The sequence below is a fragment of the Cherax quadricarinatus genome, chromosome 10 (assembly GCF_038502225.1).
Source record: "Cherax quadricarinatus isolate ZL_2023a chromosome 10, ASM3850222v1, whole genome shotgun sequence".
NCBI classification, from domain to species: domain Eukaryota; kingdom Metazoa; phylum Arthropoda; class Malacostraca; order Decapoda; family Parastacidae; genus Cherax; species Cherax quadricarinatus.
The window spans coordinates 3,339,325-3,366,112 of NC_091301.1; the positions used below are offsets into that span (position 1 = coordinate 3,339,325).

General features: G+C 42.8%; 1 protein-coding gene across 4 annotated transcripts in view; it reads right to left on the reverse strand.

Moving 5' to 3' along the window:
• Positions 1-197: 197 nt before the first annotated feature.
• Positions 198-26,788, reverse strand: part of LOC128687892 (uncharacterized) — a 40,236-nt gene continuing 13,645 nt past the window's right edge. For all 4 annotated transcript variants that reach the window (XM_053775466.2, XM_053775467.2, XM_053775465.2 and 1 more), the window contains exons 6-9: positions 24,758-24,862; positions 22,779-22,987; positions 19,130-19,300; positions 198-2,357 (exon numbers count right to left, since the gene is read on the reverse strand). In XM_053775466.2, the coding sequence (XP_053631441.2) occupies positions 2,204-2,357; positions 19,130-19,300; positions 22,779-22,987; positions 24,758-24,862 (639 nt within the window). In that variant the 3' untranslated portion in view covers positions 198-2,203. The remainder of the gene's footprint in view (positions 2,358-19,129; positions 19,301-22,778; positions 22,988-24,757; positions 24,863-26,788) is intronic.

A 26,788-nucleotide genomic window follows, 5' to 3' on the forward strand; every position in this document is an offset into this window, starting at 1 on the left:
CTATCCACTAACTGCTCTATTTTCCATATATAGTACTTTTTATAACAAGACAAAAACAGTACATAAAAATAATCATGAATTTAAATGATACAAATCTCAACTATAATTTTACATCTAGAATTTATGATGGACATTTTGAAGCTTAACTCTAAAAGTTGGATGGCAGAGACAGTTTTAAAATTATTCTAATTTGTATGCTTTCAGTAACCTCAAGCAGTTTCTACTTCAAACAGCCTGTTACATATACACAAATACTAAATATTAGTATGCTCACTTTTTTTTTTTTGCAAACAGACAGACAAACATTTAGAGAAGATCAGTCAAGTAATAATATAAAATTATCTTTAAATAAATTACACTCATAGTTGATGTATATTCTAGCAAATGTCAACAGCACAGTATTATATGAAAAACAAAAAATCCTGATACTGTTTAAGAAATTATATTTGAATTTCTTGTAGTCAAGATGTAAATTTATATTTTATTTGTTAATGAAGAAGGCACAATTGATGACTACCCACTACACTAAGTCAGCCAGAATATACTATGAGCACTAAGTGAGATTATTACTGATCAACATTTCACTTATATTTTCTGTACTAATGCTATACATTCAATAAATTATATTATTAATATTATAAGTAAATTGTAGATATATTAATTTTAAATATTTTATTTACTCAAATAACCCTATGCTTTCCATATAGTAGCTTCTGCAGGATAACAAAGGTAGTAAGTCATTTTGTACTAATCTGAAAACAGAGACAAGAAAAACTTGTTCCCCAAATACGAGTTCAGTGATTTGTCTAGTGACTAGATAACCCTCTTGTCTCTGCAATAATGACATAATTTCTAAAGTCAACATTCCCCAAAAATCCAGAATGCTAATTTATAGCTATGTTGTAATTATAAAAAATGCAATTTGATTTCCTGATCAACTAAAACACATCTATTTCCAATTTTCTAATTTATTTTATGCTTAAATTTCAATTTACTTTCCAAGCTCCATCACAAACTATAAAACTTCTAAAATATAATTTATTTCAGAGAATTTGATCATCATTAATAGTCTTGCTACAGTTACTTTATACCAATGCTTCATTGTTCCTGCTCCTGCAAAAAAGCATAAAATTTCTTGGCCTGCATATTTTCCACTATTTTTATCCTAACATCTACAGAAGCAATTTTTTTTTTTATACCCATCATTACAGTATACTATTCTCTCAGTAATAAATTATAGATCTTTCTTTCTTTCAATGTACCAGCTGTATCCCACTGAGGTGGGGTGGCCCAAAAGGAAAAATGAAAGTTTCTCCTTTTAAATTTAGTAATATATACAAGAGAACGGGTTACTAGCCCCTTGCTCCAGGCATTTTAGTCGCCTCTTACGACACGCATGGTTTACGGAGGAAGAATTCTGTTCCACTTCCCCATGGATATTTATACTATATCATTTCCTTTATTAGTAACTTCAACACTATATATAAAAAAATAGCCTTTACCAGCAGAATTCAAAAAAAAAAAAAAGTACAAAATACAACTGTGATAAAAATTGGTGACTGCCAAGTAAGAAAATATGCAAAAATGGGAAATTGTATTTCTCCCATTTCACATTTTTCTATACATTACTACATTAATATATCTAGCAGCTTGCAGGAATACCTTGTGAGAGAGTACGAGTGAATGTGAGCGAGTGCGTGTATGATTTTAGTCAATAAATCTGATCCAAACATTTTATGTTATCATTGCATTAACTATGACAAACTAAAAAGGTCTTTACCTCTTTTCAGCCACAAATAAACATTCTACCGAGAATGTCTGCATAAAATTTATTCACAATAAGCAAAAAATTTAATCTCCAATTTCTGTCAGCTGGAACCTTTTAGTTATAAATGCAAGTACCATAAATATTACATTTACAGTACTTATATGAATTCTTCAGTTTTTGGTTTATCCACATGTGAAGCATTTTTCCATCACACGAGCAGCTTAATGTGCAGTACAACTTTTTTATTCCTATGTACAGTATTATTTGGTTCATGTGTGTTGTAAATTGAAAATTTACAGCACTAAATAACCCTTTAGAATGTTCAATAAATTATTTTGTTATATATATACATATACAGCCAGAGTATATTTTATCTTAATAATAAGCCCTAATTCCCATCAATGTATCACTGAATGTTTGAGAGAAAAAAAAAACTCACTGAGACATAGATGTGACATAAGAATAAAACCCTGGCTCAAGGATCTCTGCCTGGGCCAACACAACACGCAAGTCTACTTCATCCAGGTCGAAGACTGTGCACAGAGATCGACGGAGCGATCCATATCCAGACTTCCTTCGCTGTGCTGACCTAAATCAAGTAAAATAATAAATAAGAGACTGGTCATTTTATTTGAGAAACTGAACGGCACTAAAATTTCTATGTTTTATTAAAGTAGAAGGAATGGGGAGAGTTCAGTTACAAGCCACATAGTTTGAAAGTTTATTTATATGATATACTTGGAGGGAGCATGAAGTGAATTTATTTAGAGATTTAGGAATATTATTATTATTATAATCAAAAAGAAGCGCTAAGCCACAAGGGCTATACAGCGCTGCAGGGTAGGGAAGGAAGCGAGGGTATAGGATGGCAGAAGGGAGGAGGGATGATCAGTAGGTTACAGAAAACAGCGGGGATAGTACGGGGGTAGAGGGTAGCAAGAGATTGAAGTAGAAAGGGCTGAAGGTATCAGAATTTGTGAAGTAAGTCGGTTGTTGTCAAAAAGTCAATGAGAGAGTCTGGATGAAAGGTGGGTCCATCAGCGAGAAGGGAAGGTAGAGAGAGAGCAGTAGAGCGAAGACGACGACGGAGGTAAATTCTGCGTGCTCGTTGATAAAGTGGGCAGTCCAACAGAATGTGGCTGACTGATAATGGAACTTGGCATTTCTCACAGAGAGGAGCAGGGCGCCTCTCCATGAGATATCCATGAGTAAGACGAGTATGGCCAATGCGAAGACGGGAGAGAGTAGTCTCCCAACCTCGACACTGGTGATAAGAAGACGGCCAGTAACCTATACTCGGTTTAATAGATTGAAGTTTGTTGCCGAGCATAGTAGACCAACGTTGTTGCCAACGGGTGTGAAGTTGGGAAGATATTGCAGCAAAATAGTCCGTAAATGGAATACCTCTACATGAAACTGGTAGGTCATGTACTGCTGACCGCACAGCAGTGTACCTGTTCATTGCCCTGTATGTCAACATGATCAGGGACCCAACAAAAAACAATATCTTTATGCTTGGTAAAGATACGGCGTAGCCAAAGTTGGATACGGAGGACTAGGGTGAGGTGTATCAAATTTCTGTATAGCCTGTAAAGCACTAAGGGAGTCTGAGACAACCACAAATGATGACACAGGCATAGATGCAATACGGATAAGTGTTGTAAGGATGGCATACAATTCAGCAGTAAAAATACTAGCCGAAGATAGTAAATGCCCTTGTATGATGCTGTCCGGAAACACTGCTGCGAATCCTACGCCGTCAGAAGACTTAGAGCCATCTGTGTACACAGCAATGGCATGAGAATGAGAGTGAAAGTGGTCAAGAAAAAGAGAGTGGGAAGCGACCGTAGACAGTTGGGCTTTCGAGCAAGGGAGAGAGAAAGAACAGACTCGAACAGCTGGAACTTCCCAGGGGGGTAGGGAAAAGTGAGATGCTACATGTACATAGAAAGGTGGTAATTGAAGAGAAGACAAGAGCGAATGAAGGCGAAGAGAGAAGGGACGGAGTAAACAGGGGCGACGAACAAATAAAGAACGTCTACTAATATCAGTGACCATTCTATAAATGGAAGGATTGCGGAGATCATGAGAGCGTACATAGTAGCGAAGGCAATGGGCATCACGGCGATCGGATAAGGATGGAACGTTCGCTTCTGCATAGAGGCTCTCGACAGGGGAAGAGCGAAAAGCACCAAGGCATAAACGTAATCCTTGGTGATGAATGGGGTTAAGGCTAGAGAGAGTAGCAGGAGATGCCGCTGAATAGATCTGGTCACCATAATCAAGTTTCGATAAGATAAGGGTGGAATGTAGGCGAAGGAGGGTTCGACGATCAGCTCCCCATGAAAGATGAGCAAGGGTTTTAAGAAGGTTCAGCCGGCTGTGACAAGTTGCCTTCAGAGAGGTAATGTGAGGTTTCCAGGATAACCTACGATCAAAGAGGAGGCCCAGAAACTTGACTGTATCACGTTCAGGGATACGGGAGCCATAGAGGTACAAAGGATGATCGGAGATGACAGAGCGTCTAGTGAAAGTAATTTGGTGGGTTTTAGTGCTGGAAAATTTAAACCAACGTGTGGTGGCCCAATTGGAAACACGGTCGACTGCATGCTGGAGAGAAACTGTGATAAGGTGACAGTCAGCGCCTGCACAGGCAATAGTGAAGTCATCAACATAGAGTGATGACCAAATATTTGATGGAAGACTAGAGGCCAAATCATTAATAGCAAGGAGAAAAAGTGTTGTGCTCAGAACACATCCCTGGGGGACACCTTCAGCTTGGATAAAGTCCGGGGAGAGCACATTATTAACCCGAACACGGAAATGCCTGTCAGTTAAAAAGTTCTTAAGGAAGGATGGTAGATTGCCTCGGAGGCCTAAGGAGTGGGCTTGGGCTAAAATATTATACCTCCAAGTTGTGTCATATGCCTTCTCAAGGTCAAAAAATATGGCAATAACTGAGTGGTTATTCGCAAAGGCATTACGAACATACGTATCCAAGCGTAGTAAGGGGTCTATGGTAGAACGTCCCTTACAAAAGCCATATTGACGAGTGGAGAGACTGTTGTGTGTCTCTAAATACCACACTAAACGTCTATTTACTAGGTGTTCCATCACTTTGCAAACTGCACTGGTAAGAGCAATGGGACAATAGTGGGAGGTTTCATGTCCCGTAGTGCCTGGTTTGCGGAAAGGGAGAACAATGGCGGATTTCCACAGCTGTGGAAGAACTCCTTGTGACCAAATAAGATTGTAAAGGCGTAATAGGACTGCAAGGGCTGGCTGATGTAAATGTTGTAGCATACGAATATGAATGTTGTCGGGCCCATCTGCCGATGATCGGCAAGCTGAGAGTGTTGCCTCCAGTTCTTGAAGTGTAAAAGGCACATTATACTGTTCTTCTCTGAGAGAAGAAAAGTCCAAGGGTGCTAACTCTCTGGCAGACTTTGAGGAAAGAAATGAGGGGCATAGATGGAGTCCCTGAGAAATACGGACCAGATGATTGCCAATTTCATTGGCAACATCTAGTGGGTTTGCTCTATCAACACCGGCAACCCGCAGAACAGGAGCCGGGTCAGGAGAATATTTACCACTCAGTTTTCGTACATTTTTCCAGACTGCACTCATAGAGGAAGCAGAGGTGATGGTGGAGACATAATCTCGCCAGCAAGTGCGTTTAGCGTCACGGATGACACGGCGAGCGATCACACGCTTCTGCTTAAAATCAAGAAGTCTCTCTGTGGTTCTATTGTACCGGTACCTGCCCCATGCAGCGCGTTTCAACCGTACCACACGAACACAAGCAGGAGACCACCAAGGCACGCATTTCTGAGAATGCCTGCCCGAAGTTTGGGGTATAGAACGAGAAGCTGCGGTTAAAACGGAGGACGAGAAGAGGTATAAAAGCTCATCGATGGAGGACGAAGAAGGAACCTCTCTAAAAACAGTTAGGTGTGAGTAAAGGTTCCAATTTGCCTGATCAAATTGCCAGCGTGGGATGCGAAGAGGTGGTGAATATGAAGGGGAAGTAAGAATGATTGGGAAATGATCGCTGTCATGTAAGTCCGGAAGAACAGACCAAGTGAAGTCTAATGCGGCGGAGGAAGAGCAGACTGAGAGATCGATGCAAGAGAGTGTGAGAGTCCGAGGATCAAAATGGGTGCGAGTACCTGTATTTAAAACATGGAGGGGGTGGGTGGCAAGAAAAGCCTCTAACTGAATGCCACGGGAATCACAGTGAGAGCCCCCCCCCCCAGAGGAAATGGTGGGCATTAAAATCACCAAGTAACAGAATCGGTGGTGGTAATGACGAAACAAGAAAGGCAATATCTGGAATAGATAATGCCCGAGAAGGAGAGAGATATAAAGAACAGAGTGTATACCATCTATGCAAGTGGATACGGGCTGCTGTGTAATGCAGCGAAGTACGAACAAATAGCTGATGGTACGGAATATCAGTGCGTAGAAGAAGGGCACTTTCATTAAAGGTCCCATCAGGAAAAGGATCTGAAGAATACAATAAATTATAGCCTGAGATGGGAGAGATAACAGCAGAGTGTAATTCTGGTTCCTGTAAGCAAACACCAACAGGGGAAAACTGGGAGAGTAACATCTGAAGCTCACCCCGATTACCCGAGGCCGCATATATTCCACTGTAAATAGGCCATGATTGGCAATGATAAAGATACCTGAAATCCGCAGGTAAGGGTTCCTATGGACTAGAGGGGTTAGAAAAGTCCACATGCGGAGGCAGTGGAAAACGTTCAAGCAGCGAAGGAACGGTGCGCTGTGAAGAAACGAGTTGCGCAGATGGAGTAGAGGAGAGAGAAGGAGCGGAGGGTGGATCAGTGTCCATTGATGGTTTGGTCTCTGCAATATATTCAGAGATTGCTTCAAGTGTTTCAGAATTCAGAGACGTCGTATGGGAGACAATATTGGAAATGGTAGGGGGAGGATGAGTAAAGATTGGAACTGTAATGGACTGTACCAAGGTAGGGGGGGGCGAAAGGGTGGAGGGAACTGGAGAAGCGTGGAAGGGGACAGAAGAGGCAGAAACCTGGGAGGTGGCAGAAGAGGAAGAAACTTGGGAGGGAACAGGGGATTATTATTATTATTATAATCAAAAAGAAGCGCTAAGCCACAAGGGCTATACAGCGCTGCAGGGTAGGGAAGGAAGCAAGGGAATTGGATGGCAGAAGGGAGGGGGGATGATCAGCAGGTTACAGAAAACAGCGGGGCAGGGGATAGTACGGGGGTAGAGGGTAGCAAGAGATACAAGTAGAAAGGGCTGAACGTATCAAAATTTGTGGAGTAAGTCAGTCGTTGTCAAAAAGTCAATGAGAGAGTCCGGATGAAAGGTGGGTCCATCAGCGAGAAGGGAAGGTAAAGAGAGAGCAGCGGGGCGAAGACGACGACAGAGGTAAATTCTGCGTGCTCGTTGATAAAGTGGGCAGTCCAACAGAATGTGGCTGACTGATAATGGAGCTTGGCAATTCTCACAGAGAGGAGCAAGACGCCTCTCCATGAGATATCCATGAGTAAGACGAGTATGGCCAATGCGAAGACGGGAGAGAGTAGTCTCCCAACCTCGACACTGGTGATAAGAAGACGGCCAGTAACCTATACTCGGTTTAATAGACTGAAGTTTGTTGCCGAGCATAGTAGACCAACGTTGTTGCCAACGGGTGTGAAGGTGGGAAGATATTACAGCAAAATAGTCCGTACATGGAATACCTCTATAAGAAACTGGTAGGTCATGTACTGCTGACCGCGCAGCAGTGTCTGCCTGTTCATTGCCCTGTACGTCAACATGACCAGGGACCCAACAAAAAACAATATCTTTATGCTTAGTAAAGATGCGGCGTAGCCAAAGTTGGATACGGAGGACTAAGGGGTGAGGTGTATCAAATTTTTGTATAGCCTGTAAAGCACTAAGGGAGTCTGAGACAACCACAAATGATGACACAGGCATAGATGCAATACGGATAAGTGCTGTAAGGATGGCATATAATTCAGCAGTAAAAATACTAGCTGAAGATAGTAAATGCCCTTGTACGACGCTGTCCGGAAACACTGCTGCGAATCCTACGCCGTCAGAAGACTTAGAGCCATCTGTGTACACAGCAATGGCATGAGAATGAGAGTGAAAGTGGTCAAGAAAAAGAGAGCGGGAAGCGACCGTAGACAGTTGGGCTTTCGAGCAAGGGAGGGAGAAAGAACAGACTCGAACAGCTGGAACTTCCCAGGGGGGTAGGGAAAAGTGAGATGCTACATGTACATAGAAAGGTGGTAGTTGAAGAGAAGACAAGAGCGAATGAAGGCGAAGAGAGAAGGGACGGAGTAAGCAGGGGCGGCGAACAAATAAAGAATGTCTACTAATATCAGTGACCATTCTATAAATGGAAGGATTGCGGAGATCATGAGAGCGTACATAGTAGCGCAAGCAATGGGCATCACGGCGATCGGATAAGGATGGAACGTTCGCTTCTGCATAGAGGCTTTCGACAGGGGAAGAGCGAAAAGCACCAAGACATAAACGTAATCCTTGGTGATGAATGGGGTTAAGGCTAGAGAGAGTAGCAGGAGATGCCGCTGAATAGATCTGGTCACCATAATCAAGTTTCGATAAAATAAGGGTGGAATGTAGGTGAAGGAGGGTTCGACGATCAGCTCCCCACGAAAGATGAGCAAGGGTTTTAAGAAGGTTCAGCCGGCTGTGACAAGTTGCCTTCAGAGAGGTAATGTGAGGTTTCCAGGATAACCTACGATCAAAGAGGAGGCCCAGAAACTTGACTGTATCACGTTCAGGGATACGTGAGCCATAGAGGTACAAAGGATGATCAGAGATGACAGAGCGTCTAGTGAAAGTGATTTGGTGGGTTTTAGTGCTGGAAAATTTAAACCCATGTGTGGTGGCCCAATTGGAAACACGGTCGACTGCATGCTGGAGAGAAACTGTAAGGAGGTGACAGTCAGCGCCTGCACAGGCAATAGCGAAGTCATCAACATAGAGTGATGACCAAATATTTGATGGAAGACTAGAGGCCAAATCATTAATAGCAAGGAGAAAAAGTGTTGTGCTCAGAACACATCCCTGGGGGACACCTTCAGCTTGGATAAAGTCCGGGGAGAGCACATTATTAACCCGAACACGGAAATGCCTGTCAGTTAAAAAGTTCTTAAGGAAGGATGGTAGATTGCCTCGAAGGCCTAAGGAGTGGGCTTGGGCTAAAATATTATACCTCCAAGTTGTGTCATATGCCTTCTCAAGATCAAAAAATATGGCAATAACTGAGTGGTTATTCGCAAAGGCATTACGAACATACGTATCCAAGCGCAGTAAGGGGTCTATGGTAGAACGTCCCTTACGAAAGCCATATTGACGAGTGGAGAGACTGTTGTGTGTCTCTAAATACCACACTAAACGTCTATTTACTAGACGTTCCATTACTTTGCAAACTGCACTGGTAAGAGCAATGGGACGATAGTGGGAGGTTTCATGTCCCGTAGTGCCTGGTTTGCGGAAAGGGAGAACAATGGCGGATTTCCACAGCTGTGGAAGAACTCCTTGTGACCAAATAAGATTGTAAAGGCGTAATAGGACTGCAAGGGCTGACTGATGTAAATGTTGTAGCATACGAATATGAATGTCGTCGGGCCCAGCTGCCGATGATCGACAAGCTGAGAGTGTTGCCTCCAGTTCTTGAAGTGTAAAAGGCACATTATACTGTTCTTCTCTGAGAGAAGAAAAGTCCAAAGGTGCTAACTCTCTGGCAGACTTTGAGGAAAGAAATGAGGGGCATAGATGGAGTCCCTGAGAAATACGGACCAGATGATTGCCAATTTCATTGGCAACATCTAGTGGGTTTGCTATATCAACACCGGCAACCCGCAGAACAGGAGCCGGGTCAGGAGAATATTTACCACTCAGTTTTCGTACTTTTTTCCAGACTGCACTCATAGAGGAAGCAGAGGTGATGGTGGAGACATAATCTCGCCAGCAAGTGCGTTTAGCGTCACGGATGACACGGCGAGCGATCGCACGCTTCTGTTTAAAATCAAGGAGTCGCTCTGTGGTTCTATTGTACCGGTACCTGCCCCATGCAGCGCGTTTCAAACGTACTGCACGAGCACAAGCAGGAGACCACCAAGGCACGCATTTCTGAGAATGCCTGCCCGAAGTTTGGGGTATAGAATGAGAAGCTGCGGTGAAAACGGAGGACGAGAAGAGGTGTAAAAGCTCATCGATGGAGGACGAAGAAGGAACCTCTTTAAAAACAGTCAGGTGTGAGTAAAGGTTCCAATTTGCCCGATTAAATTGCCAGCGTGGGGTGCGAAGAGGTGGCGAATATGAAGGGGAAGTAAGAATGATTGGGAAATGATCACTGTCATGTAAGTCCGGGAGAACAGACCAAGTAAAGTCTAATGCGGCGGAGGAAGAGCAAACTGAGAGATCTATGCAAGAGAGAGTATGAGTCCGAGGATCAAAATGGGTGTGAGTACCTGTATTTAAAACATGGAGGGGGTGGGTGGCAAGAAAAGCCTCTAACTGAATTCCACGGGAATCACAGTGAGACCCTCCCCAGAGGAAATGGTGGGCATTAAAATCACCAAGTAACAGAATCGGTGGCGGTAATGACGAAACAAGGAAGGCAAAATCCGGAATAGATAATGCCCGAGAAGGAGAGAGATATAAAGAACAGAGCGTATACCACCTATGTAAGTGGATACGGGCTGCTGTGTAATGCAGCGAAGTATGAATAAATAGCTGATGGTACGGAATATCAGTGCGGAGAAGAAGGGCACTTTCATTAAAGGTCCCATCAGGAAAAGGATCTGAAGAATACAATAAATTATAGCCTGAGATGTGAGAAATAACAGCAGAGTGTAATTTTGGTTCCTGTAAGCAAACACCAACAGGGGCAAACTGGGAGAGTAACATCTGAAGCTCACCCCGATTACCCCTGAGGCCGCGTATATTCCACTGTAAAAAGGCCATGATTGGCAATGATAAAGATACTTGAAATCCGCAGGTAAGGGTTCCTACGGACTAGAAGGGTTAGAAAAGTCCACATGCGGAGGCAGTGGAAAATGTTCAAGCAGCGAAGGAACGGTGCGCTGTGAAGAAAGGAGTTGCGCAGATGGAGCAGAGGAGAGAGAAAGAGCGGAAGGTGGATCAGTGTCCATTGATGGTTTGGTCTCTGCAATATATTCAGAGATTGCTTCAAGTGTTTCGGAATTCAAAGATGTCGTATGGGAGACAATATTGGGAATGGTAGGGGGAGGATGAGTAAAGATTGGAACTGTATTGGACTGTACCAAGGTAGGGGGGGGCGAAAGGGTGGAGGGAACTGGAGAAGCGTGGCAGGGGACAGAAGAGACAGGAACCTGGGAGGTGGCACAAGAGGAAGAAACTTGGGAGGGAACAGGGGAGGAAGGTACATTACGAGGAGGAGGGTGAACCTCTGCACTTGTAACTGAGCCAGTGAGAGGGGAAGAACTAGGGACAGAGACAGGGAGGGTAAAATGAGGAGGTGGAAGATGGGTAGGAGGTGTTACCGGACCTTTTTTTGACTTTTGAGAAGTAGAGGGACGATTGGGAAGAGGTGTCGTACGAGGTCTCGTCGATACTGAGGCTTGTAAGAGAGAACTCGAAGAAGCGAGATTAGACTGAGGCGTTGAAGTAGGGACGTCTGAGCCGAGGACAGCAAAAGGATTAGATACAGGAGTGATTATGGGAGAGGTAACCACAGAGGTGGGTGTAGAAGATGGGATACCAGAAGTGGGGGGACGTTTTGAAACACGGGAATAAGAAACACGTGGGAGTCTCCCTTGGAGGCGGAGATGAGAAACTGCCATGGCATAAGGGAGACCTTCTGTCTCTTTGAGGTAACGGATTTCCCGCTCGTTTAAATAGACCTGACAACGGCGAGAGTACGAAGGGTGAGCCTCATGACAGTTAAGGCAAGAGGGAGATCGATTGCAAGACGTATTAGAATGGTCATCGGCACCACAGACTGGGCATTCGGCGATAGATCTGCAATATTTCGCTGGATGGCCAAATCGCCAGCAATTTCTACACTGTTGTGGTGTAGGGATCACCTTTCGAACTTGTAACCGATGTCCTGCTATATAAACGGAGGATGGGAGTTCTCGGCTGTCAAAAGTTAAACGAGCCACATTGCTAGGGTATCGTCTCCGCCCACGGGCAGGAAGAACGTAAGTGTCTACCTTGAGGATTGGGAGATCTTGGAGTTCCAGCTGTTCTAGAATGTCGGTGCCACATGTCTGGAAATTTTGTTGAACTATGGTATGGGGCAGAATAACGGTACCACTACAAGAATTGAGGGAATGATGTTTTTCAAGGGTGACAGGAACAGTATCTATATGGGAAAGACGAGAGAGCTCACGAGCCTGGGTAGCATTCTGTACGGTAATGATGCGCGTACCGCTCTTAAGAGCATGAAAAGAAATATCTTTACCAACATGGCGTAGGAGTGCCTTGCCAATACTATGGTCAGAAAGATAGGCAGTAGAGGAAGTTGGTCGTAAAGTGAAGAATTTAGTCCACTGTTCAGTCTGAAACTGAGCGTGGAAAGGTAGTGAAGGACGTGTCGATCGTTTCTGAGAAGAACGAGAAGGTGAAGGTGGAGAAGTATCATCAGCAGGTAATTGTCGTTGACGTTTAGGCGTGGGACCAGAGTTGGTCCGACGTGGAACGGGTCGGCGATTTGAAAATTGCCGCACCGTAGAGGGAGAGGCCGGAAGCATAGTCAGAGGAGAGCGAAGGTCTGATAAATCGAAGGAGTCAGTCGAGGCCTCAGTACCTGAAGCGGGTGAGGAAACAGCACCGGCAATAGGTACAGAGGCATGAGGAATGTCTGAAGAGTGGTCCAAAGACGAGGCGGGGTCAGAACGGGGTGCGGTATCAAGAAGGGGCCCGGGGGTACCAGGTTCATGGACTAGGGCTGCCATGGTTAGGTTACTTCTTTCTTTTTGTTTTTAAGAAAAAAAAAGAAAGAAGAAAAGAAAAGAAAAATAAAAAAAAGAAAAAAAAAGGGGGGACCGGGGAGGGATAGTTCCTAGGAGGAATGAAAGGGCCAGAAATCTCCCTCCGCGCCCAAGAGGACTCGACACCGCTAGTAGCGCAGATGCAGCATGGAACCCGTGCCATACCCTACCCTTCATGCCAGTAAACCAGCAATCTGGGATAGCAACCTCACATCTGCCGAGCTACCTCGGTGGACAAAAGAGAGGGCGGCCGGATATCCGCCACAAAGCATACCTCCTTCAGCCACCACCCCCGGAATCCGAAAGGTGGCTTCCAGAGATACACCCGTCGCCCAAAAGACACCCAAAGCTACTCCGGGATACCGGAGAGGGATCGGGACATCCCTAGGCAATCCAGATTCCACGGCAAACTACGCCACCGCCAAGAAACCTCAACGGAATGGGATCGACCCCGGTGTCCTTTCCTCTACCTAGGAACTAGCGTGCCTGTGGGAGAAATCCCAAAGGACAAAAAGAGGAAGGGCAAAAGGGAGGAGTGGGGAGGAGGAGGAGGAAAGGAAAAAGGGGAGGATGGGGAGGATGGGATAGGGGAGGGGAGATTGGGGGGTAATTAGGTTCGGTCTGAGGAAGAAGACCGATAGGTCTAATTCCTCAGACCAAGAGCCTCTTCACCACGCCAAGGAGCCCCCCTTGAAGAGGCCAGGGAACAGGGGAGGAAGGTACAGTACGAGGAGGAGGGTGAACCTCTACACTTGTAACAGAGCCAGTGAGAGGGGGAGAACCAGGTACAGAGACAGGGAAGGGAAAATGAGGTGGAAGATGGGTAGGAGGTGTTAACGGACCTTTTTTTGACTTTTGAGAAGTAGAGGGACGATTGGGAGGAGGTGTCATACGAGATCTCGTCGCTACTGAGGCTTGTGAGAGAGAACACGAAGAAGCAAGATCAGACTGAGACGTTGAAGTAGGGACGTCTGAGCCGAGGACAGCAAAAGAATTAGCTACAGGAGTGACTATGGGAGAGGTAACCACAGAGGTGGGTGCAGAAGATGGGATACCAGAAGTGGGGGGACGTTTTGAAACATGGGAATAAGAAACACGAGGTAGTCTCCCTTGGAGGCGGAGATGAGAAACTGCCATGGCATAAGGGAGACCTTCTGCCTCTTTGAGGTAACGGATTTCCCGCTCGTTTAAAGTAGACTTGACAACGGCGAGAGTACGAAGGGTGAGCCTCATGACAATTAAGGCAAGAGGGAGGTCGATTGCAAGACATATTAGAATGGTCATCGGCACCACAGACTGGGCATTCGGCGATAGATCTGCAATATTTCGCTGGATGGCCAAATCGCCAGCAATTTCTACACTGTTGCGGTGTAGGGATCACCTTTCGAACTTGTAACCGATGTCCTGCTACATAAACTGAGGATGGGAGTTCACGGCTGTCAAAAGTTAAACGAGCCACATTGCTAGGATATCGTCTCCGCCCACGGGCAGGAAGAACGTAAGTGTCTACCTTGAGGATTGGAAGATCTTGGAGTTCCAGCTGTTCAAGAATGTCAGTGCCACATGTCTGGAAATTTTGTTGAACTATGGTATGGGGCAGAATGACGGTACCACTACAAGAATCGAGGGAATGATGCTATTCAATAGTTACAGGAACAGTATCGATATGGGAAAGACGAGAAAGCTCATGAGCCTGGGTAGCATTCTGTACGGTGACGATGCGCGTACCGCTCTTAAGAGCATGAAAAGAAATATCTTTACCAACATGGCATAGGAGTGCCTTGCCAATACTGTGGTCAGAAAGATAGGCAGTAGAGGAAGTCGGTCATAAAGTGAAGAATTTAGTCCATTGTGCAGTCTGAAACTGAGCGTGGAAAGGTAGTGAAGGACGTGTTGATCTTTTCTGAGAAGAACAAGAAGGTGGAGAAGTATCATCAGCAGGTAATTGTCGTTGTCGTTTAGGCGTGGGACCAGAGTTGGTCCGACGTGGAACGGGCCGGCGATTCGAAAATTGCCGCACCGTAGAGGGAGAGGCCGGAAGCATAGTCAGAGGAGAGCGAAGGTCAGATAAATCGAAGGAGTCAGTCGAGGCCTCAGTACCTGAAGCGGGTGAGGAAACAGCACCGGCAAGAGGTACAGAGGCATGAGGAGTGTCCGAAGAGTGGTCCAAAGACGAGGCGGGGTCAGAATGGGGTGCGGTATCAAGAAGGGGCCCGGGGGTAGCAGGTTCATGGACTAGGGCTGCCATGGTTAGGTTACTTCTTTCTTTTTGTTTTTAAGAAAAAAAAGAAAGAAAATAAAATAAAAATAAAAAAAAGAATAAAAAAAGGGGGGACCGGGGAGGGATAGTTCCTAGAAGGAATGAAAGGGCCAGAAATCTCCCTCCACGCCCAAGAGGACCTCAGCACCGCAAGTAGCGCAGATGCAGCATGGAACCCGTGCCATACCCTACCCATCATGCCAGTAAACCGGCAATCCGGGATAGCAACCTCACATCTGCCGAGCTACCTCGGTGGACAAAAGAGGGCGGCTGGAAATCCGCCACAAAGCATACCTCCTTCGGCCACCACCCCCGGAATCCGAAAGGTGGCTTCCAGAGATACACCCGTCGCCCGAGAGACACCCAAAGCCACCCTCCAGGATACTGGAGAGGGATCAGGACATCCCCAGGCAATCCAGATTCCACGGCAAACTACGCCACCGCCAAGAACCTCAACGGAATGGGATGGACCCCGGTACCCTTTCCCCTACCTAGGAATTAGCGTGCCTGTGGGGAAAGAAAAAAAAAAAAAAACAAAAGGAAGGGCAAAAGGGAGGGGTGGGGAGGAGGAGGAGGAAAGGAAAAAGGGGAGGATGGGATAGGGAACAGGGGATTGGGGGGTAATTAGGTTCGGTCTGAGGAAGTAGACCGACAGGTCTAATTCCTCAGACCAAGAGCCTCTTCACCACGCCAAGGAGCCCCCCTTGAAGAGGAGATTTAGGAATAAACAATTCAGCAGAGGAGTCTATGAAAGATGAAGTGAACCATAAAATAGATGAGGGAAAAAAAAAATGGTGTGTGGCATGTGGAAGCATCTGAAGAAAAAAAGTATCTATGGAGGCTAAAAGAGAATGTACCAGAATTTGTATATGTTGGTATCAGCACTTTAATATGGGTATTAGGCATAGATTTTGAAAGCTGCGGTGAGGAAGCTATAGGCAGTGGAAATATGTTTCATGACTGAGAATATGGTTTGGTCATGTAGAGAGGAAGGAGAAGAATATAATGATGAAGAGGGTGTATAAATCTGGGGCAAAACATAGGAGTAGGGGTGGTCCCAGGAATGGCTGGAAGGCATAAAAGAGGCTTAGAGTTAAGAGCTTGAGCATCTAGCAAGCTCATATGGACATGTTAAATAGGAGTGGAAACAAGTGAAATTTAATTGATATACTGATGGAGTGTGAGCAAGGTGGTAATGGTAGTTGTGACATTTATGGAGTACTGTGACCACTTTGATCATTCAGCACTCAGCCATAAAAAAAAATTATATACACGTACAACACAATAAAAGTAATGAATACTCAACACAAATCAATACTATCATACCAAGTTAAAATAACCAGCATCAATTAAAGTATGAACAAGTTTATTTCAATGAAGGGATCTGTGGAAACTATTTAGCCGGATTTGAGTCCTGGAGGTGGAAAGAGCAGTGCCTGCACTCTGAAGGAGGGGTGGGGATGTTGCAGTAGGAGGGTAATCGGATTGTGATGTTAGTATACATCTGGAAAGACAGCAATTGAGTGAATGCAGAAGACACCCATTTGCTTAATAAAAATAATAACTTTTATTGCCCAATGAATAATTTTAAAGGATATTGTACAGGAGACAAAGTCATTATGTGAAACACTCAAAATATAGAGAAACAAAGAATTCTTTACCACATATAAAGTCCCAAGAGCAGATTCATTAACAGCACTTCCATTAATAGGATGGACATGAGGAGCACGAAGAGCAGAATGTAAGTGTGGGGGAGGTACGTGAGGCATTACGTAGAATGAAAGGGGGTAAAGCAGCTGGAACTGATGGGATCATGACAGAAATGTTAAAAGCAGGGGGGGTGGAGATATAGTGTTGGAGTGGTTGGTACTTTTGTTTAATAAATGTATGAAAGAGGGGAAGGTACCTAGGGATTGGCGGAGAGCATGTATAGTCCCTTTATATAAAGGGAAAGGGGACAAAAGAGACTGTAAAAATTATAGAGGAATAAGTTTATTGAGTATACCAGGAAAAGTGTACGGTAGGGTTATAATTGAAAGAATTAGAGGTAAGACAGAATGTAGGATTGCGGATGAGCATGAAGGTTTCAGAGTGGGTAGGGGATGTGTAGATCAAGTGTTTACATTGAAGCATATATGTGAACAGTATTTAGATAAAGGTAGGGAAGTTTTTATTGCATTTATGGATTTAGAAAAGGCATATGATAGAGTGGATAGGGGAGCAATGTGGCAGATGTTGCAAGTATATGGAATAGGTGGTAAGTTACTAAATGCTGTAAAGAGCTTTTATGAGGATAGTGAGGCTCAGGTTAGGGTGTGTAGAAGAGAGGGAGACTACTTCCCGGTAAAAGTAGGTCTTAGACAGGGATGTGTAATGTCACCATGGTTGTTTAATATATTTATAGATGGGGTTGTAAAAGAAGTAAATGCTAGGGTGTTCGGGAGAGGGGTGGGATTAAATTATGGGGAATCAAATTCAAAATGGGAATTGACACAGTTACTTTTTGCTGATGATACTGTGCTTATGGGAGATTCTAAAGAAAAATTGCAAAGGTTAGTGGATGAGTTTGGGAATGTGTGTAAAGGTAGAAAGTTGAAAGTGAACATAGAAAAGAGTAAGGTGATGAGGGTGTCAAATGATTTAGATAAAGAAAAATTGGATATAAAATTGGGGAGGAGGAGTATGGAAGAAGTGAATGTTTTCAGATACTTGGGAGTTGACGTGTCGGCGGATGGATTTATGAAGGATGAGGTTAATCATAGAACTGATGAGGGAAAAAAGGCGAGTGGTGCGTTGAGGTATATGTGGAGTCAAAAAACGTTATCTATGGAGGCAAAGAAGGGAATGTATGAAAGTATAGTAGTACCAACACTCTTATATGGGTGTGAAGCTTGGGTGGTAAATGCAGCAGCGAGGAGACGGTTGGAGGCAGTGGAGATGTCCTGTTTAAGGGCAATGTGTGGTGTAAATATTATGCAGAAAATTCGGAGTGTGGAAATTAGGAAAAGGTGTGGAGTTAATAAAAGTATTAGTCAGAGGGCAGAAGAGGAGTTGTTGAGGTGGTTTGGTCATTTAGAGAGAATGAATCAAAGTAGAATGACATGGAAAGCATATAAATCTATAGGGGAAGGAAGGCGGGGTAGGGGTCATCCTCGAAAGGGTTGGAGAGAGGGGGTAAAGGAGGTTTTGTGGGCAAGGGGCTTGGACTTCCAGCAAGCGTGCGTGAGCATGTTAGATAGGAGTGAATGGAGACGAATGGTACTTAGGACCTGACGATCTGTTGGAGTGTGAGCAGGGTAATATTTAGTGAAGGGATTCAGGGAAACCAGTTATTTTCATATAGTCGGACTCGAGTCCTGGAAATGGGAAGTACAATGCCTGCACTTTAAAGGAGGGGTTTGGGATATTGGCAGTTTGGAGGGATATGTTGTGTATCTTTATATGTGTATGCTTCTAAACTGTTGTATTCTGAGCACCTCTGCAAAAACAGTGATAATGTGCGAGTATGGTGAAAGTGTTGAATGATGATGAAAGTATTTTCTTTTTGGGGATTTTCTTTCTTTTTTTTGGGTCACCCTGCCTCTGTGGGAGACGGCCGACTTGTTGAAAAAATATATATATATATATAATGTCTATCTATCTCACAGACACACAGAGGAGAGATAGGGGGGATATGATAATGACATATAAAATACTGAGAAGAATTGACCAGGTGGACAGAGACAGGATGTTCCAGAGATGGGACACAGCAACAAGGGGTCACAATTAGAAGTTGAAGACTCAGATGAACCACAGAGATGTTAGGAAGTATTTCTTCAGTCACAGAGTTGTCAGGAAGTGGAATAGTCTAGGTAGTGATGTAGTGGAGGCAGGGTCCATACATAGCTTTAAGAAGAGGTATGATAAAGCTCATGGAGCGGGAAGAGTGACCGAGTAGCGGCCAGTGAAGAGGCAGGGCCAGGAGCTGTGACTCGACCCCTGCAACGACAACTAGGCGAGTACACACACAACACACACAAACACACATACCCACACAAACACAGAAGCCTAATATTGAGCAGAAATGGCAGATATATTGTACCAATATTTACCATTCATGTCGTGTCCATGTGATGAGGGCCAGTGCAGTGTACTGGAGAGAACGCAAAAACGCCTGTATAAAGTTTTGTCGCACCTCATTTTTGCAAGAGCTAAGACGGTCATAATCATGCAAGAATCTCTTGACTATAGGTGCAACGACACGAACAGGTTCAAGCAGGCTCCTGAGAAAGTATAAAACTGTGAATTAACTTTACTATACATTTATTACTGATGTCAACCTTGTAGTAAAATAATGTATCAATAAATCTCAGCAGTTCATTATATCTAAGCTTCCTAGCCACCTTTCAAAAATTCTATATACGTGTTGAACAGTGCATAAAACTCACTACTGAACTTAAGGTAATATTTAATATGTAACAACCATAAACATTTACTGAGTATACCAGGAAAAGTGTACGGTAGGGTTATAATTGAAAGAATTAGAGGTAAGACAGAATGTAGGATTGCGGATGAGCAAGGAGGTTTCAGAGTGGGTAGGGGATGTGTAGATCAAGTGTTTACATTGAAGCATATATGTGAACAGTATTTAGATAAAGGTAGGGAAGTTTTTATTGCATTTATGGATTTAGAAAAGGCATATGATAGAGTGGATAGAGGAGCAATGTGGCAGATGTTGCAAGTATATGGAATAGGTGGTAAGTTATTAAATGCTGTAAAGAGTTTTTATGAAGATAGTGAGGCTCAGGTTAGGGTGTGTAGAAGAGAGGGAGACTATTTCCCGGTAAAAGTAGGTCTTAGACAGGGATGTGTAATGTCACCATGGTTGTTTAATATATTTATAGATGGGGTTGTTAAGGAAGTAAATGCTAGGGTGTTTGGGAGAGGGGTGGGATTAAATTATGGGGAATCAAATTCAAAATGGGAATTGACACAGTTACTTTTTGCTGATGATACTGTGCTTATGGGAGATTCTAAAGAAAAATTGCAAAGGTTAGTGGATGAGTTTGGGAATGTGTGTAAAGGTAGAAAGTTGAAAGTGAACATAGAAAAGAGTAAGGTGATGAGGGTGTCAAATGATTTAGATAAAGAAAAATTGGATATCAAATTGGGGAGGAGGAGTATGGAAGAAGTGAATGTTTTCAGATACTTGGGAGTTGACGTGTCGGCGGATGGATTTATGAAGGATGAGGTTAATCATAGAATTGATGAGGGAAAAAAGGTGAGTGGTGCGTTGAGGTATATGTGGAGTCAAAAAACGTTATCTATGGAGGCAAAGAAGGGAATGTATGAAAGTATAGTAGTACCAACACTCTTATATGGGTGTGAAGCTTGGGTGGTAAATGCAGCAGCGAGGAGACGGTTGGAGGCAGTGGAGATGTCCTGTTTAAGGGCAATGTGTGGTGTAAATATTATGCAGAAAATTCGGAGTGTGGAAATTAGGAGAAGGTGTGGAGTTAATAAAAGTATTAGTCAGAGGGCAGAAGAGGGGTTGTTGAGGTGGTTTGGTCATTTAGAGAGAATGGATCAAAGTAGAATGACATGGAAAGCATATAAATCTATAGGGGAAGGAAGGCGGGGTAGGGGTCGTCCTCGAAAGGGTTGGAGAGAGGGGGTAAAGGAGGTTTTGTGGGTAAGGGGCTTGGACTTCCAGCAAGCGTGCGTGAGCGTGTTAGATAGGAGTGAATGGAGACGAATGGTACTTGGGACCTGACGATCTGTTGGAGTGTGAGCAGGGTAATATTTAGTGAAGGGATTCAGGGAAACCGGTTATTTTCATATAGTCGGACTTGAGTCCTGGAAATGGGAAGTACAATGCCTGCACTTTAAAGGAGGGGTTTGGGATATTGGCAGTTTGGAGGGATATGTTGTGTATCTTTATATGTGTATGCTTCTAGACTGTTGTATTCTGAGCACCTCTGCAAAAACAGTGATAATGTGCGAGTGTGGTGAAAGTGTTGAATGATGATGAAAGTATTTTCTTTTTGGGGATTTTCTTTCTTTTTTGGGTCACCCTGCCTCGGTGGGAGACGGCCGACTTGTTGAAAAAAAAAAAAAAAAAAAAAAAAAATGTTGATTTTATCTTGTGTTCCTAACTTATTCAACCACTACCTTCCCATGTTATGTACAGAAATTATTCATAATGAATATGCTGTAAAAAGACCTCAAAAATGCTCCCATATCATGGGGTGTTAAAAAATAATTAAAACCAGTGAACCTTACATCCAGCCCAGTGAACCTTACATCCAGCTTGCTGAAACGGCCAATACATTAAATGACTTCTCTACTACAGGATTGTCTAACAAAACCTTAAGTTCCAATGCCCAAACGAGTGACTACCTTGCTTGAAGTTTTCCAAATTCACCCCATGTGACTCCAATTAATACTACTGAGGTTTCTTGTATATATAATAAATTCAATGAAAAAAAGGCAGGAAACTTAACTAAAGTACCACCCCTAATGTACAAAAGAGTAGGTCATGTGCTATTACCCACCACTGCAACACTGTTTAACAAATCAACAGAAACCAACACTTTCCCAACAATGCTTAAGATAGCAAGGGTTACCTCAATACATAAAGGAAAAGATCCAGCCTATGCAAATAACTATAGGTCGATATCTACCTTGTCACCATTATCAAAAATATTCAAAAATTAATTCATAGGAGTACACATACTCTTTCCTAGTGTCACACAATATACTCATCCCCTACCAGTTTGGTGTCAGGCCAAGAAAAAACACAAATGATGCAATTATAAAAATGCTAGAATTGCTTTATGCAGCTCTTTAAAATAATGATTATCTGCTGGGCATCTTCAAAGACTTTAGGAAAGTTTTCAATACAGTAAAACACAACATTGTGCATCTTAGGGTTGAACATTATGGTATCAGAGGTCATGCTCTTGCATGCCTAATTTTTGAATCGTCACAACTAAAATTTTTATAATCCTTATCTATATACAGTACCTGTAATAGCATTAAGTAATTTAGCTCATAAGTGCCTCTTTTAGTTTGCCTGAAATGCTTCATATAAGATAGTTTCTTTAGAATGCAGAAAAAGATGTAATCAGAGTTGACGTAACACTTTGTAATTCTTGGAAATAAAATTTGATTAGATAAAGGACCTACAACCACAGTAACATCTCGCATTCTTATCCAAGATCCATTTTTCCTGGAAAGGGCTAACAGTACTACTTTCCTAAATACCCTAACCCAAGCCTCACTCCCATTATAAATGATCTTAATGGCTTCTAACAATTTACCACCTATTACATACAGTTGCTACATCCCTTCCATATCCACCAATAATAGAAATTTTTCAAAATCCAAAAATTCAATGAGTAAATGGATAGTGGGGATGGCATCATTATTTATGTATAGTTTTTTGCAAGGATAAGTGCACAGATACACATCTGCCCCTCTACATTTTGGTAGAATATTATACATTAGATATACATTACAACGGTTATAAATACACTAACAGTACCTGTTCCTCTGTAAAACAGTGATTAAAATATTAGTGACATAAGTTTCCAAAAAATAGGGTAATTTTACCTTTTGTGAACCTGTCGGGGACTACAAATTTGATTCAAGTATGAGTTTCAAGCACACAAGTATGAGTGTCATCTTAAGAAATGTGCATGTGTATACAGTAGTGAAATATATGATCAAGGCAGAATTATACAAAAGTTATCAATTTACTCTGATGGTGCAGATACATCTGGCAAGTCATGCCAGAGAGACAATAGCTCCTGGTGTAAAGCTGAGGAGTTACGTCGTGCGTGGACGTCTGGTGCACCTGTCTGTTTCACTGTGCCCCGATTCACGTCTACAACAGTTAATGGCCGAGACGATTGAATTAACTTCTGAGCAGAAAGGTTTACCTCACCACTTGAGCTTCTCACAATACCCTGGTGATTGAGGAAAAAACGTGACAGGGCAAAACAAATCCAACAAAATTAAAAAGAAATACACGTACTTATTTATAATGAACAAAATAAACTATCACCAACTTGAAATTGCTGCTACAACCATTCTGGGTACGTACATTAAGAAAAAATTAACAATCACATGCTCTCTGAGGAAATATTACAACAGGCATGCATCTTTCTATACAATTATCACACTATCTTCAGGTGTTAATCTATATACTAATTTATAACTACCCATTTATTCATTATACCTATCCATAGTATATAAACAACTTGACTATTTACTGTACTGTGTACAACACCACAAAGGAACATTTGAACAGCAATTCAAATGATGAAGAAAATACAACAGTGTTTTACATCAACAACCATTTCCCACAAAGACAGGGTGATCCAAGAAGACACATTCACCACCATTCATTCAACTGCTGTCTTGTGAGAAGTGTGCTGACACAATTCTGATTACCCTGCAGCTAACATCACCATCCCTCCTTAAGAATGCAGGCACTGCCCTTCCCACTGCCAGGACTCAAATCCAACCAACCGGTTTCCCTGAATCCCTTCACACACATTACATTGCACACACTAGCAATGCATTCTTATATTTACACCATACCTCCTTGATGTCCTCCACATTTCTGGCACTTTTTCCCTAGCCCACCTTTTCTCAAATGGTTGCTTATATCTTCCTGAAATTGTCTCCTTTCTTAATTCACTGACTTTTCCTTCATTCTTACCCACTGTCATAAATCTAATGCCAATATTATCTGCTCACTCCATCACAATCCTTTCATACACTAAGCACACACAATACCAAAACTAATCAATTCAATAATTAGAATGTCCTACACTGGCCCACCTAATTTCACTATCAACTGCTAAGTATCAGATTTCTTTGCCAGTAATTCAATAATTTAAGACATTTTCAATTTCAATTTTATTACACTTAAATACATGTTTGTCTTAAGTGTTTATTACAAGTACATGTATTACAACATGTCTAAAAAGATAGAGTATAAATTATGAAGAGGTTAATAGTTTAAGACAAGCTACATAAAAAATATTTTAGGTACAATAAGGAGACATAAAATACTGAGTGTAAAGCGTTATGGAGGAGAATGACGAAAATTACTCTCAAATTTGTAGTGTAAGAGTACCTGGGCTCTCTTGGCATAATTAAACTACAGTAATTATAAAAAGGTTGGCAAAGAAGCACCAATACAAGAGTTCTGCAATTAAACAAAGTGAGAAGCAGGATCAGGTCTGCATTCAATTGTTTATTAGCAATCTATGACTCTTATGGGTTTAGCACTTCCCTCTGAATATAATGGCAATTGTCAACAATGTCAACAATAGTGGGTGGAAGGGCATAATGCTGACAGGTATGCAGAGCAAGCCTTTATTTGGACAACATTTTTCTCCAAGTATAGCTTTTTCAAATCATGACTCAAGAAAGCTCTATTTAGATCAAAAGATCCAAATAAAGGCTTGGTCTGTATACTTGTGTCTTTGTAAAAAAAAAAAAAAAAAAAAAAAAAAAAAAAGTGTCATTATCATATGGCTAGTGAACTCAAATGGCAGGACCTACAAAGAGAAAATAAATCATTCTAAAATAAGTTTTGTTCCATGGATAACTCCACAAGCACACCACATCATTAAAGCCAAGCACTTAAGTGTTATAAGAATTGTTACACAAGTATTATTCTAAGAATTTGAAATATATTGTATATCAGAAATATGTAAACCTACCTGAATATACAAACCAGGATGGAATGGCCATTGTGTATAGGAGAGACACAATCTAGATGCAGGGAGGGTACTAGGATCAGAAAACTGGGCAATCCACATCACCATCTGTCCATGGGCACAACACAAACACCCAGGTTCCAACATAATGGCAGAGAAAAACATTTTAAATTGATTCCTGGAAGATAATTTGCTTTTGTATAATATTTATTTTTTATCATCACACTGGCCAATTCCCACCAAGCCAGGGTGACCCGAAAAAGAAAAACTTTCACCATCATTCACTCCATCACTGTCTTGCCAGAAGGGTGCTTTACACTACAGTTTAAAGTGCAACATTAACACCCCTCCTTCAGAGTGCAGGCACTGTACTTCCCATCTCCAGGACTCAAGTCCGGCCTGCCGGTTTCCCTGATTCCCTTCACAAATGTTACTTTGCTCACACTCCAACAGCACGTCAAGTATTAAAAACCATTTGTCTCCATTCACTCCTATCAAACATGCTCACGCATGCCTGCTGGAAGTCCAAGCCCCTCGCACACAAAACCTCCTTTACCCCCTCCCTCCAACCTTTCCTAGGCCGATCCCTACCCCGCCTTCCTTCCACTACAGACTGATACACTCTTGAAGTCATTCTGTTTCGCTCCATTCTCTCTACATGTCCGAACCACCTCAACAACCCTTCCTCAGCCCTCTGGACAACAGTTTTGGTAATCCCGCACCTCCTCCTAACTTCCAAACTACGAATTCTCTGCATTATATTCACACCACACATTGCCCTCAGACATGACACCTTTTGTATAAATATACATGTATAACTTAGCTGCCATAGCTATCATATTAATACAGTGGAACCTTGACTTACGAGTGTCCCAACGTATGAGTTTTTTGAGATACGAGCCATCCACGGGTCGATTATTTTGCTCTGAGTTACGAGCCAGCTCCCCTCCTCCCTCTTCCCCCTCAACCCAAAACCTGGACACCTGGCTAGTAAGTAAGTAAGCAAGTTTATTCAGGTATACACAAATACAGTTACATAGAATTATCATACATAGCAGCATATGTGTAGAGAATCTAGGATAACCCAAAAAAGTCAGTGACTTATTTCCATTGGGGTCCTTGTTTATCTACGATTTCATGCTTTAATTCCACGGAAATCAATCTCTTTTTCTTCTCAGCAATAATAATTATTTATTTTTTTATTATCACACCGGCCGATTCCCACCAAGGCAGGGTGGCCCGAAAAAGAAAAACTTTCACCATCATTCACTCCATCACTGTCTTGCCAGAAGGGTGCTTTACACTACAGTTTTTAAACTGCAACATTAACACCCCTCCTTCAGAGTGCAGGCACTGTACTTCCCATCTCCAGGACTCAAGTCCGGCCTGCCGGTTTCCCTGAATCCCTTCATAAATGTTACTTTGCTCACACTCCAACAGCACGTCAAGTATTAAAAACCATTTGTCTCCATTCACTCCTATCAAACACGCTCACGCATGCCTGCTGGAAGTCCAAGCCCCTCGCACACAAAACCTCCTTTACCCCCTCCCTCCAACCCTTCCTAGGCCGACCCCTACCCCGCCTTCCTTCCACTACAGACTGATACACTCTTGAAGTCATTCTGTTTCGCTCCATTCTCTCTACATGTCCGAACCACCTCAACAACCCTTCCTCAGCCCTCTGGACAACAGTTTTGGTAATCCCGCACCTCCTCCTAACTTCCAAACTACGAATTCTCTGCATTATATTCACACCACACATTGCCCTCAGACATGACATCTCCACTGCCTCCAGCCTTCTCCTCGCTGCAACATTCATAATAATAATATAATAATATAATATTATTACAGTCAAGTCATTCAGTAAGTCAGTCAAGTCACTCAGTAAGTCACTCAGTAAGTCATTCAGTAAAGTCACTCAGTCAATCAGTCCAGTCATTCAGTAAGTCAGTTATTCAGCAAGTCAGTTATTCAGTAAGTCAGTTATTCAGTAAGTCAGTCATTCAGTCAGTCAATCATTCATTCGGTCAGCCA